We start from the raw sequence: 12,285 nt of genomic DNA, 5'->3' as shown, positions 1-12,285 counted from the left end.
GCTTCAATGTCCTCAAACTGCTCTATATTGGTTCATGGTGGAATGTTTCATTATGTGACATTTATCTGCTAATTTGCATGTTCCACATTAGTCACTGCAGCGGTTGTAGTATAATCTCTCTCTCTCTCTCTCTCTCTCTCTCTCTCTCTCTCTCTCTCTCTCTCTCTCTCTCTCTCTCTCTCTCGCTCAGATGACAGTAAAAGGAAGTGGGCTTTTGTAAAAAGGATTTAATGACAGCCATCCTACGTTTATACTCCAGTCTTATATGAAGGTGCTCAAACGAGTTTCCTGGAGCAGTCATGCGACACCGAGCAGATTAGAGCTTCAATCCGGATAAAGGGGGCCTTTTATATACAAATCAACTTCAAATCACTTTTTAAGCCACTTAGATATACACGCCAAGGCAGAATGCTAATGCACTTTTCATTGCTGCAGCTTAGGGAATGGAAGGAGATTAGATGAATTGGTGTCACTATGCGAACCGTGTTCGAGGGGGGTTTTAACTTAATTTTATGAAAGTAGCCAATGCATTTTCTTGAGTCCAACAGCAGTGTTTATCATTGTTTAAGTCGGGTCTAGAAAACATTTTTATGAGACATAATGGCAGTCTCACTCTAAGAGTGATTGACCTGTTGATTCAGTATTATGCTAATTATCGATTCGATGCCGAGCTGCCACATTACTAACCAAGTCCCAACAGAAGGCCTGAATATCTGGTTTCATTGGCCTGTCATTACTGAGCATGAAAAACGAATTTAAATAGATAATTGAGATGCTGGTTGGTAGACTTAAATATGCATAAGATGTATTTAAAAGCCATTAAGGCCCTACTTTCTATAAAGCGTCACAAACCCATTTTAATGAATCAATGAAGTGTTATTTGCCACGTGAAATTTTCCGGAGCATGTGACGCCATAATGTGAATAATCACAAAAGCAAAAACAAATCTGACCTGTCACTATCGTAATTTATGTATATCATTTTATACTCTGAAATAAAGACTTTGGGGTGACAAAGTGAAGTTGTTTCAAGCACAACAATGAGAAACAGTCGCTCTGGTGGAGTGGAGGAAGGGGGACCACATGACTAAAAACAGTATTGTTGGAAGGTCTGTTAGCGGAGCCGCCTGCCTGCTGCTGCTCCCTGTCGTACAGTGGAACCAGCAGCTCTCCCCTCCCCCCATTCATCATTTAAGTCACCCCTTTATGAACAAAATCCACTTTGACTTTCCATATTTCATTTTACCGAGCGTTTCTTTGTTCTTTCTCTCCAAGCATGGAATTCGATACATACTGTACCGGCCCACCAATAAAAAGCTTAGTCTAAATACATTCATATTTTTATGTCCGATCAATTATTTTTTAGAGGATCCAGTGTTTTAGATTATCTACCAAAACTTGACACTATTGATTGTGCGCACAGCTCGCAGTGGTGCTTGTGCGTAAATGTTTGGAGACGTCATTTTACGCTTGGACGAATGATCACACTCTCAAATGATAAAATGATCAACTGGTGATCCAACTTTCATGTTGGCCAATATTTTGCAAACAGCCGCCTGTGGAGGCATCTCCTCCCCTCCCCTCTTTCTCTCCCCCTCCCGCTTACTCTCGCCCCCGAGCTCCTCTGTTCTCCGTCTTCACTCTTCGGTCGTTTGGCGGTGCATCGATAATACTCCACTCCTTCTTCTTTTTGTTATTCTTATCCAATACAGGACTTTATTACTAGTGTTTTAATGTCACGTCGCGTAAGACGCTTAACAAAATGGAGCTATCAAACAAACTCCGTTGGGACCAATTCCTGATTTTGGCAGCAGCACTTATGTCACCTGCAATAACGTGAGTGCACTTGAGAGCACCAGGAGAGTTGATGTTACACGCGGGTTCTTGCTACATGGAATTCGGCAAGAGTTGAGGGAAGTTACTGTGTATTACTGAATGATTGAAACGAATATTTTATATATTTAGTTAAAAAATAGAAACATCTGCCTCTGATTTCACAGGTTGATTCTGTGTAATACTGAAACATTGTAATCAATGTTTACTAATTGTGTAGCCTTCTACAAGTCTGAGCTATGCCATTAAGAATTCAATATGAATCCCAGTATTGTTATTTCTAGGATGTTGTAACTGCAAGTAACTCTCCGCTTTTGGGACTTCACAGTTGGATGATCTGTTTAGAATTATGTTTTCCCTGCTTTAAGCAACATCTGTAGAAACTCTGTAGTAAATGCTTGTGTAATTGATCAACACATTTTATTGCTAAGTGTATTCAACAAATAGAGAGATGCAATTCATTTTGTAGTATAAATCTGGTAAGTATCCAAAGCATCTTTCCATTGCCACATACTTCTCTGGATTTGACAAATTAACTCCTGACCAGCTCTGATGACCCCCCCAACACCCACCAACTCTCTCTCTCTCTCTCTCCCTCTCTTCTCTCTGCAGGGTGCTGTGTAATGATATACTCAGCCTGAGGGTGGCAGGAGATCCAGTGCTAACCCCTAACTCAGTGTGCCTGAGGCTGGCAGGCCTCAGCAAACGTCAGATGCGGATGTGTGTGCGAAGCCCCGATGTGACGGCCTCCGCTCTGCAGGGCATCCAGGTGGCCATCCACGAATGCCAGCACCAGCTCCGGGATCAGCGCTGGAACTGCTCGTCACTGGAGGGCCTTGGCAAGCTTCCCCACCACAACACCATCCTCAACAGGGGTGAGAGCCTGAGGCAAGCTAATGGTGTTCAAAATGTGACCTGGGTGTATGGGATGGGTTGGGGTAGGTATATGAGAGTTCTGTACACAAACGCAGGACTGTTTTACAGCTACACTGTTTGCCATTTTTAAACTCTTTGAGTGTGTATCTCCTGCTCCCAGGTTTTCGGGAGAGTGCCTTCTCTCTGGCCTTGTTGGCAGCGGGTGTGGCTCACTCTGTGGCCTCGGCTTGCAGCATGGGCAAGCTGCGGGGGTGTGGCTGTGAGGCCAAGCGTCGCCAGGACGATGACAAGATCCGGCTGAAACTCACACAGCTGCAGCTGCAGACCCTGCAGAAGGGTGGAGTAGGCCTCGGCATGACACGATCATTACCCTCCGAGCTAAACGGCCATCATGGCGACCTGCCCGCTAACCTGCGCTCCACCCACCCCTCCGCCCTTCTCAAGCCATTACCAGATGACCTGAGCTCCATGCAGGAGACGTGGGAGTGGGGGGGCTGCAGTCATGACGTTCGTTTTGGGGACCGTTTTTCCAGGGACTGGCTCGACTCCCGCGGGTCTCCAAGAGACATCCACGCTCGCATGAGGATACATAACAACCGAGTGGGACGACAGGTGAGTAAGATGCCTATCCACTGTGTTCTTCATGTTGCTTGGAGAGCAGAGTTAAACTTCACTGGCACACATGACTATCAGGGTCATTGTTGCATTTCTGATTTGTGACATAATTTCCCCTTCTCTACACAGATAGTGACTGACAACATGAAGAGGAAGTGCAAATGTCATGGCACATCAGGGAGCTGTCAGTTTAAGACCTGCTGGCATGTGTCTCCAGAGTTCCGGCTTGTGGGTTCTCTACTCAAGGAAAAGTTCATGTCAGCCATCTTTGTCAACTCCCAGAACAAGAACAATGGGGTTTTCAACCCTCGGACAGGAAACGGCGCCAGCAGGAGCGCAGGGGGACTTAACGGAGGCCGCCGTCGAACCATGTCCAGAGAGCTGGTGTTCTTTGAGAAGTCTCCTGATTTCTGTGAGCGTGATGCGTCTGCAGACTCTCCGGGTACACAAGGACGCATCTGCAACAAAACCAGCTACAGCACAGACAGCTGCGGCTCACTGTGCTGTGGCCGCGGGCACAACATCCTAAAACAGACACGCAGCGAGCGCTGCAATTGCAGATTCCACTGGTGTTGCTACGTGTTGTGTGAGGAGTGTCGTCTCACAGAGTGGGTCAATGTCTGCAAGTAAATTCCAGTTCTTCCAGTCCCAGCTGCCTTTACCCATCCAGGACTCAAGATGGCGAGCCTGTCCCTTGGCCCACTCCTTTTGTTTGAGCGTTTGTTTTGCTCCTTGTGTAACTCTCCCAGAGAATCTGTTTATCCCCCTTGTTCCTTCTTTTTGGTCCATCATCTGGGATCTATTTTCTCTTTGTAGCCGCTGTTATTCTCAAAATGCCAAGTCAGAGATTGAAGAGGTGACTCATGTCATTTGTCTTGCCGCGGTCTGTTTAGACGCTGCCCTCTCAGCCATGAAAACAGCTTATAACCTACTCTATTCTATCCCACAAAACAAAGACGAGCCGAGAACCATTTCTATATCTACATGCTGACTCATCTCATTGTACAGTAGCTGTGTATTTTAATGTGTACATGTATATTTGTAAATGTATTATTATTAATATTATTATTGTGTTGGAGATTTTTTTGTTCTAGTTACTGACAGAGTGCTGGCCAAGTGGCTCCGGATGGTGAACCAGTGCTGTTAGACAACAAAGTCTCATTACAATGTATTACATTTAACTGGGCTTCTCTAATGATCTCCAAAATACTTACTCCATTTGTATATTTTGCACCTGTGACTCAGACAGAGCAACAATACTTATTTGGGGGTCCGGCATAAAAATCTTTCTAGACAAGGGTTTTACTAATAGAAGAATACAAGATAAAGGACAGTGTTTTTTTGTGTTTTCTTTAAGGACTGATCTGGACAGAGAGCTCATAAGCTTATCAAAGCGTGTGTAATTGTTTAACTCAAGATGGGAAAGTTGTGGAGACAAATTGTGTCCATCCAGCTGAAATACTTATCATTCTGATTTATTTACACCATTGTAACAATAGTAAGTACTTTGTGAGAGAGGTTGCTAGTGGTCATGTTTTTCATGAATATAACTGTGTTGTGTCACTTTTCCTATGAAACCATGACTGAGCTCTTGTTATTCTGTACTTGCCTTTGTCCATTTCATCAGTCCGATCACTTCTTAGATTCTTCCCACATGTAGTACATGTCAAAGTGAGAGATGGACTTGCTTTAGTCTTGAACGGATGCTGAAGGGTCTGTGTATGTGTGCGTGCCTGTTGCTGTGTAAATGAGGGGGGAGACAAGTCCTACATACTACAGATTTGGGAGGTGAGAGCCTTTTTTATGGCCACTTCATGCTGAGAGAAGGACTTTTTATGGCTGCAGGATATTGTTTCTTTAAAGTATCACTTTTATTACTGGAGAGAAGCATCAAGAGAGCAGAGAGTGGGGGTGATTATACCAATCTTTGCTGTGTGAGCATCTGAGGGGATCATCTGTCCAGAGTTCATAACCAAGGAAGGGACTTGCTAAACCATGTGGGACATTGTGTCCCTGTTACCTGGGAGACATACTTCACAAATATAAACACATGCACCTAAACACATGCATGCGTTTCTGCAAAAAGACACTTGTAGGAATGCTGGCACCGACGCACAATCAAAAATATGAACTGTCAGACAGAACTCTGGGTGACCCGAATGATTTACACTTCCATTCTAGTTACGCTGCAGATTTAGCAAAACTCTCACGTCAACACCGACTGAATTTATGATTGCAGCATTCTTAGATATCTTAAATGATTCAAACTCCATGCTTTGTCTGCCATATAGGATTTAATGCCAATTAAGTGTTGTTTGTATGGATTTCAGTAAATACCCCTTGACTCCTGAGGAATGGCAGTGCCAGTGGCTGAATTGACTGTTCTGTCTGTTTGGTATTTAGTGAGGGAATAAAAGAGAGACAGTGACTTGTATGGAATGATAAGGTAATGGATTTCTGGTTTGTATTTCTTCATTCCTTTATCATTTCACCCTGGAGCTGCTGCGAAGGGGAATTTCCTGTCACTGTTTCTCCCATGTGTGAGACAGAGGTTGTTGGACAGTCTGGGATTGGTTTCTCTCCCTCTCTGCTCTCTTTTTCTCTCTTTCCCATTCTCCCCCTCATCGCTGCAGACATAGACACATGCATAGCAACACATTGAGTGCCCCCCAGAGTAATGACAACCAGACTGGGCTGAAATTAAAGGGAGGGCGGCAGAGAGAGGAAGTTGGGAGATAAAAGTTACCCGTTTTGATTGACAGGATGATTATATGTATAAAGTAAGGCGATTTAGTGTGTTTAGTTGGATATGAAGATAGGGAGATATATGCTTGCTGTACGTATAGCAGAGATGTAGAAGCAAAGGACAAATGGGATATGGAGAAGGGGGTGAATAAAGTGTACTCTGTATAAATACAGGCCTCAAAACATCTGCTTCTCAACTCCCCTTTCGTTTTTGATGTGGGACAGGCAGAGAAGGAGAGCGGGAGAGAAAACACAAGGAGCCAGCTACCCAGAACATCAAAGCCCCTGCCCTGAACGCGCAGGCCCTCATTAGTTCAGCTAGCAGAACCAACGAGACTTGTGATTGTGTTTGCTGGGGTGCACGCTGGCAGACACTTCAGAGGAAAGGCTCCTTTAAGTCATAGTTCCCCACCCCACCTCTCCTGCCACCACCCGAGCCCGCTGTAACCCCCCTGTAACCCTCTCCTAACTCCCCGCGCACACAAACTCGGCAGTCTCCCCCATCATCCACTCCACCCCATAATCTGGTCTGCAGCTGCAAACATCTGCTCCCCTCTTATTCCTCTGCCTTCAACACTGAGTTGATAAACACATCTATCACTGGACCACTGACTGATACACAGCAGAGAGGAAGAGGGAAACAAATGTTGGATTCACCTGTGAGGCTGGTCTCATGCATGTCATTTAATCACGCTGGGATGTTTTTATGGTGAATGGGTTAAACCCACATCTAGAAGGGAGCTTTGTTCTATTCCTACATGTAATGCCACTTGTAAAACCACACAAATGTACAGTATCACCTTTTGAAATGCATGATAAAATAACAAAATCAGTACTCAAGGTTAGTAACCTGCTATGATATTGATTCAGTCAATGTTGCTTACTATCGTCTCATTGTCTGTGACACAAAGAGGGCTGCTGTCAGGAAGTATCACTTGGCATCCCATTACAGTCAGCCATTTACTTATTCATTAAGATGATTCCTGTTTTAATTATTCACGCATGTTTTCCTGCAGACGCTCTGTTACATTTCATATTGGCTCAGTTGTTGGTCTCCTGCTGTAACGCCACACAAATAGCATTTAAAAACATGCTATGTCTTGTCAGAAAGGATGTTGTGTGTGAATAAAAACTGGACAAAATTTGATCTACAAGAATCTAAAAAAAAGGTTGAGTCTCAAAGCAGGTAGATGCTGATGCTAAAAACAATTATTAACATTTAAAAAAAAAGACAATTCAATTAAAGTTGTGTTCTCCAGCAGTGCTCCTGGCTTCTAACAAGTCATCCGGGATGGCAAAACGTGCTCTTGACAATCCAACTACCGCGAGAATACACAATGTCATAGCCGTTGCTCATCGCGAGACTATCATCCAGTCTCTCTGCCTGATTCCAGCTGGTAGCCTGCCTGCCGTTGACGGGTAAGTGACTGAGATGCAAACGGTGAAAAATGCTCAAAGATGTATCCAAGTAACACAGGTGACCGCAGCGTGCGGGTCGCTGCGTTAACGCCTTGCAGCTCTTCTCGGTGAATTAACCGCCGTTTAATCGACGACATCAGGCCGACATGGTGCGCTTGTCGTGACTGTACGAGGGGGCATTACTGCACACAAGATGACCCGGAGAATGTTCTTCTTCAGTACTGAAGACGTTCGCTAATATTGTCACTATAACGCACGAATAACTGTCCTTTTTATGCCATAAATACGATAGTTGGCTCATTCACATCCATCGCCTGCTGGGGACTGCAGCATCAACCGTCTCCCCCTCGCGTTATGACAAATGTGCGTGGATGTGCGGCCACTGCAGCTGTTAACAGGCTATGCTAGCTACTATAGCGTGTGCATTTTATATAAATTAATGGATACGTAAGTTAGCTAATCAGTGATAGCATCAGTTACAAAAAATTGCATTAAAAAAATAAACTTTCGAGTGTAAAAGGGGGATCCTCCTGCTCCCGTACAGTACAGGCTGTGGATGCATTTTTTTAAATCTAATTTTGGATTATGAATAAGAAAAATACCCCTCGGGTTGGATAAGTTGAGAGCAGAGGTGCCCTGTTAAAGGGGACATAAGACAGAGAAGTACAAAGTACCTTTAAGCTACAGGCTGTGTGCACACCATGCATTCTCACAACCTGAGGTTATGTGTCATTTAATGTAATACGAATTGATTGTTACACTGGCATTCATTCGATTGCAGCAAACAGTTTAAAAGGTGGTTACTCTGCACCACATGAAAGCCGATCCGCATAACAGAGATCCAGTATGGTTCAGGTCAGCCGCCTGGTGTGAAGTATACTTTTATTGGCTTTCCTCTGAGGTGGCTTCTATCCTTAACGACGTGGTAATGTTCAGAGCTGCTTTTGAAGAGCGTGTTTTGTTGTGTGTGTGGTTTTTGACTCGCTATATGTGGTTCACAGGCTTGTTTTGTTGCTATATATGGAAAGCGCTCTCTTCACTTCCCTCCCTGTTTAACAGTTCTGTTGCAGTTGAGGTGAGAGCCGCCAGTCATCATGGGGAACATCTTTGGCAACCTGTTGAAGAGCCTGATAGGCAAGAAGGAGATGAGGATTCTCATGGTGGGGCTGGACGCTGCTGGGAAAACCACCATCCTCTACAAGCTGAAGCTGGGGGAGATTGTTACCACCATCCCCACAATCGGTGTGTGAGAAAATACAGAATTACTTATGGTGTTAGGTAAAACGCTTGTCACTGACTTCCTCCAGCTTGTGTAACTGATTTTGATTTTTCATTCAGGTTTTAATGTAGAGACGGTGGAGTACAAGAACATCAGCTTCACCGTGTGGGATGTGGGTGGCCAGGACAAGATCCGTCCCCTGTGGAGGCACTACTTTCAGAACACCCAGGGTGAGCCAGACCAGTAGCCCCGTCGATGATTCACCTGTTAGCCATGTTGGACTTTACAGGGACGCTCAGTACTGTGGCACATCCTGCAGCAAATGCTCGCCCCCAGCACCTGAGAGCAGATCTGACTAATGTTTTAGATGAGGTCATTTGCAAACAGCCTCCGACTGATTATTATCCTCTTAGTCATGTTGTTGAAAGCCTCTGCAATGAATAAACTTGGTTTAGCAACCAAACCATATTTAACAATATGATATCAGCACATTGTTTAACAGTGGGATGAAGTTTTGTGTGGTTCAACCCTTAAAAAGACATTTACCTCTCCTTGCAGGTTTGATCTTTGTGGTGGACAGCAATGATCGTGAGCGGGTGAACGAAGCTCGGGAGGAACTGATGAGGATGCTGGCTGAGGACGAGCTGCGGGACGCCGTTCTTCTCGTCTTTGCCAACAAACAGGTATATCTGATCTCGTGTCTCCTTTTCTATCTCATTCTTTCTGCACTTTCCCACCATCCGACGCCTCCTGATTGATTGCCTGATGTGATTGTGTTCAGGACCTGCCCAATGCCATGAATGCTGCAGAGATCACAGACAAGTTGGGCCTGCACTCTCTACGCCACCGCAACTGGTACATTCAGGCCACCTGCGCCACCAGTGGAGACGGCCTCTATGAGGGACTGGACTGGCTGGCCAATCAGCTGAAGAACAAAAAGTGAAGAGTCCGGTCAGTAGAGTGGGGAAGAACCTGGGTGCCAGCTCCAGGTAGTGGTTATAGTGGATCCATTGTGTTTACATGGAGAGGCAGTGCTGAAAAGCTCCCAGGGGGCGACTCTCAATCGCTTTCTCCCCCCTCCAAAATACTTGTTTCAGTTTTTTCCTTTATTTTGAATAATTGAATTTGTTTGGATCTGCGGTGAGCGTTTTTAAATATTTACAAACCAATGGTGTCGAAGTTAACCTACATGACTTACATTCTACATGCTGAATACATACATATTGGGATGTAATAGTATAATGTTACTGTAAAGGCATATGTATTTCCCCTACTTTGCAGTCTCTTTAACCTTTGACCTAAATCACCTTTAATTTGTTCAGAAATGATGTAGACTCACGATGGCAGAGCAACCGTAAGATACTTTAAACTTAATGTAAATGATAAAGAATGTCCTAATAGTATAGTGGGAGTACTACTACTATCTCAGAATAATATCACTTTGTTAAAAAGCAGTATACTCATACAGGCTCAGATAAATGTGAAGTTGTCCTTTTCTGTTCATACTTCTGTTTTAACACCAAATCATGTGCTTCAGAGCTGAAATTGTGCTAAAAAAAACAACATTTTAATTTATTTTAGATTCAATGAAAATGTGAATTTTACTTATTTTACTAAACACAAAACCAGATGACATACAGTCTTAAACAATTTATATTTTTGTCAACATGTATTTATTTATTTATTCTTTGGTTTGTTTATTGGTTTTATTTTATTATCATTTATGTGTATGCATCAAATGGTTCCTTTCCCTTTATTGCAATGTGCATTTACTGCTAAGGCAGCTGGTGAAAAAAGGTGCCCTGTTGTCAGTGTATATTACCTCTTCCCAATCTGCATGGAGACATCCCAGTCCTGGCTCATGGGCTCGTTAGAGCTGTGAACTACTGCAGGCCGCTGCTGTAAATAAAGATTTGTTCGACTTGCCTGGCTCAATAAGGGTTAAAACATTTTGTCTGGCGCCAGCGAGATGTAATAGCTGAGCTGATACAGATGACAGAACAGGGACACTGTACCAGCCTCGTGGCTTTGGAAAAAAAAATGCTGCTATTGGCCCGCGGAGATCGATGCAGCAGAGCATGTGATGGGCAATATCAGAGAGCTGACATGATTTTCGAATGTTCATTTTTAAGTCAGTTTGTGCAAGCAGCTGCACTATATCCGTCAAAAGAACTCACATTGCTTGTCATCCTGATTTATTCATCCCTAATTGGCATAATGCAACGTGTCTCTGTGCATTATGTTGCAAAAAAATATCCAGATCCATTATGGTTGTACAAAATGTAATGTCTATTTTTTTCTTGTATTTTTGAATGGAGTATTTATTTATTTTGGACCAAAAGGCAAGTGTTGTTTTTCTTAGTTTGCTAACTAGATCAGTTGTCTTTTTGAGTGTTCACACATATCACACAAAATGAAAAATTAGGAGAATGGATGATAGTAATACTGCATCATAAGGCATGTTAATACTGTACAAGATCTGTAATAAAAGTGAATTATAATAGCCTGTTTCCTCAGACTATATTTGTTAGTCCAAATTACTGCTGCTGGTTGGAACAATGCTGTAATAATAAATGTTGACCGAAAAACCTTCTAATATGCAAAAGCATGCTTTTTCTATGTGAGCACAACTGTATATATGTTTATGTAACAAGAAAAGTGTACCATGTTATTCGCGATCAAATTGAAAGTGTTGTTGATACACCTGTAGATATTGGAGTCAGTGTGGTGGCAGATATGTACAACTGACAGCAGCTTGTGTGTGTGATGTGCCCGATTATGTTGAATTCGATGTGAAAATTGTTTTTGTGGCCTTATATTGCCAGTGGTTTGTTTCTCTTTGATAACAGGTTTGTATGTCGGGATGTCCAACATTCAAGTATCTCACTGATGATCTGTAACACTGATGCGCTCACAGTACTGTTGTGGCTAAACATCCTTCATTCAATGACTATTGGCAGATTAACTTGAAAAATGTAGAAAAGCAAGACTGCAGAACATTCCAACGGATCAAGTTTATTTAAAAAAAGAAACAATCTGAACAGATTTATTTAATTTAGTGGGATATTATCAAGAGGAGAAAAATATAAACAACACAAACTGGTGCAAAAGTGTTGAATGATTTAATGATTCATGGCACTTCGCCGAACGATCAATAAAAACACCAAAACAGAAATTTACTTTGCCATACTCATTTTTATCATGTTGTGTTATCATACATATAATTATGTATCTGTTTATTAAGTTATCTGCCTGCTAGTTTAAGATTCTTACATACATCCATCACATTGAAAACCCCAGAATCTATTGATTTATATAGAATTTTTTAAACAACTTGCTCAAGGATTCATTTTTAGCTCAGTTATTGTTTAATGTACCAGTTCCCAATTAAGAAAAATGCCAGATTACTTAACAGCACATATGACGAGCTTGATTATTGAAAATGAGCAGGTGAATTAGGTGGGAAGGACACAGATCTGCGTCGTCTTTCTCTTTTGGCCTTTCCTAACTGCTGCCCTCAAGAGAAGTTTGGCACAATCAGGTAGTTTGGAATTGTAGCACTCCACAGAGAGTCATTTT

At 42.9% G+C, this 12,285-nt stretch overlaps 2 protein-coding genes across 2 annotated transcripts; both read left to right on the top strand.

Moving 5' to 3' along the window:
* The first annotated feature begins 1,733 nt into the window (after window positions 1-1,733).
* wnt10b (wingless-type MMTV integration site family, member 10b) lies at window positions 1,734-3,960 on the top strand. The gene is made up of 4 exons (XM_068733181.1): window positions 1,734-1,835; window positions 2,445-2,707; window positions 2,869-3,320; window positions 3,453-3,960. Exons 1-4 carry the CDS (start codon window positions 1,762-1,764, stop codon window positions 3,951-3,953), a joined length of 1,290 nt encoding a protein of 429 aa, XP_068589282.1. The 5' UTR covers window positions 1,734-1,761; the 3' UTR covers window positions 3,954-3,960.
* A 3,452-nt stretch (window positions 3,961-7,412) lies between these two features.
* arf3a (ADP-ribosylation factor 3a) lies at window positions 7,413-11,873 on the top strand. The gene is made up of 5 exons (XM_068732548.1): window positions 7,413-7,487; window positions 8,547-8,729; window positions 8,826-8,936; window positions 9,265-9,389; window positions 9,488-11,873. Exons 2-5 carry the CDS (start codon window positions 8,582-8,584, stop codon window positions 9,647-9,649), a joined length of 546 nt encoding a protein of 181 aa, XP_068588649.1. The 5' UTR covers window positions 7,413-7,487; window positions 8,547-8,581; the 3' UTR covers window positions 9,650-11,873.
* The last annotated feature ends 412 nt before the right edge of the window (window positions 11,874-12,285 follow it).

Source organism: Cebidichthys violaceus, unplaced genomic scaffold, assembly GCF_023349555.1.
Source record: "Cebidichthys violaceus isolate CVI_PGR_0920_01 unplaced genomic scaffold, fCebVio1.0.p SCAF_6, whole genome shotgun sequence".
Taxonomy (NCBI): Eukaryota; Metazoa; Chordata; class Actinopteri; order Perciformes; family Stichaeidae; genus Cebidichthys; species Cebidichthys violaceus.
This window is presented reverse-complemented; position numbering and strand designations above follow the sequence as displayed.

Excerpts from the sequence above, each read along its gene's own strand:
- wnt10b (XM_068733181.1), top strand. The coding sequence starts at position 1,762 with ATGGAGCTATCAAACAAACTCCGTTGGGACCAATTCCTGATTTTGGCA. Across the intron at positions 2,708-2,868 it reads CAACACCATCCTCAACAGGG|GTTTTCGGGAGAGTGCCTTC; the intron begins GTGAGAGCCTGA and ends TCCTGCTCCCAG. Across the intron at positions 3,321-3,452 it reads ACAACCGAGTGGGACGACAG|ATAGTGACTGACAACATGAA; the intron begins GTGAGTAAGATG and ends TTCTCTACACAG.
- arf3a (XM_068732548.1), top strand. The coding sequence starts at position 8,582 with ATGGGGAACATCTTTGGCAACCTGTTGAAGAGCCTGATAGGCAAGAAG. Across the intron at positions 8,937-9,264 it reads CTACTTTCAGAACACCCAGG|GTTTGATCTTTGTGGTGGAC; the intron begins GTGAGCCAGACC and ends CTCTCCTTGCAG. Across the intron at positions 9,390-9,487 it reads TCGTCTTTGCCAACAAACAG|GACCTGCCCAATGCCATGAA; the intron begins GTATATCTGATC and ends GATTGTGTTCAG.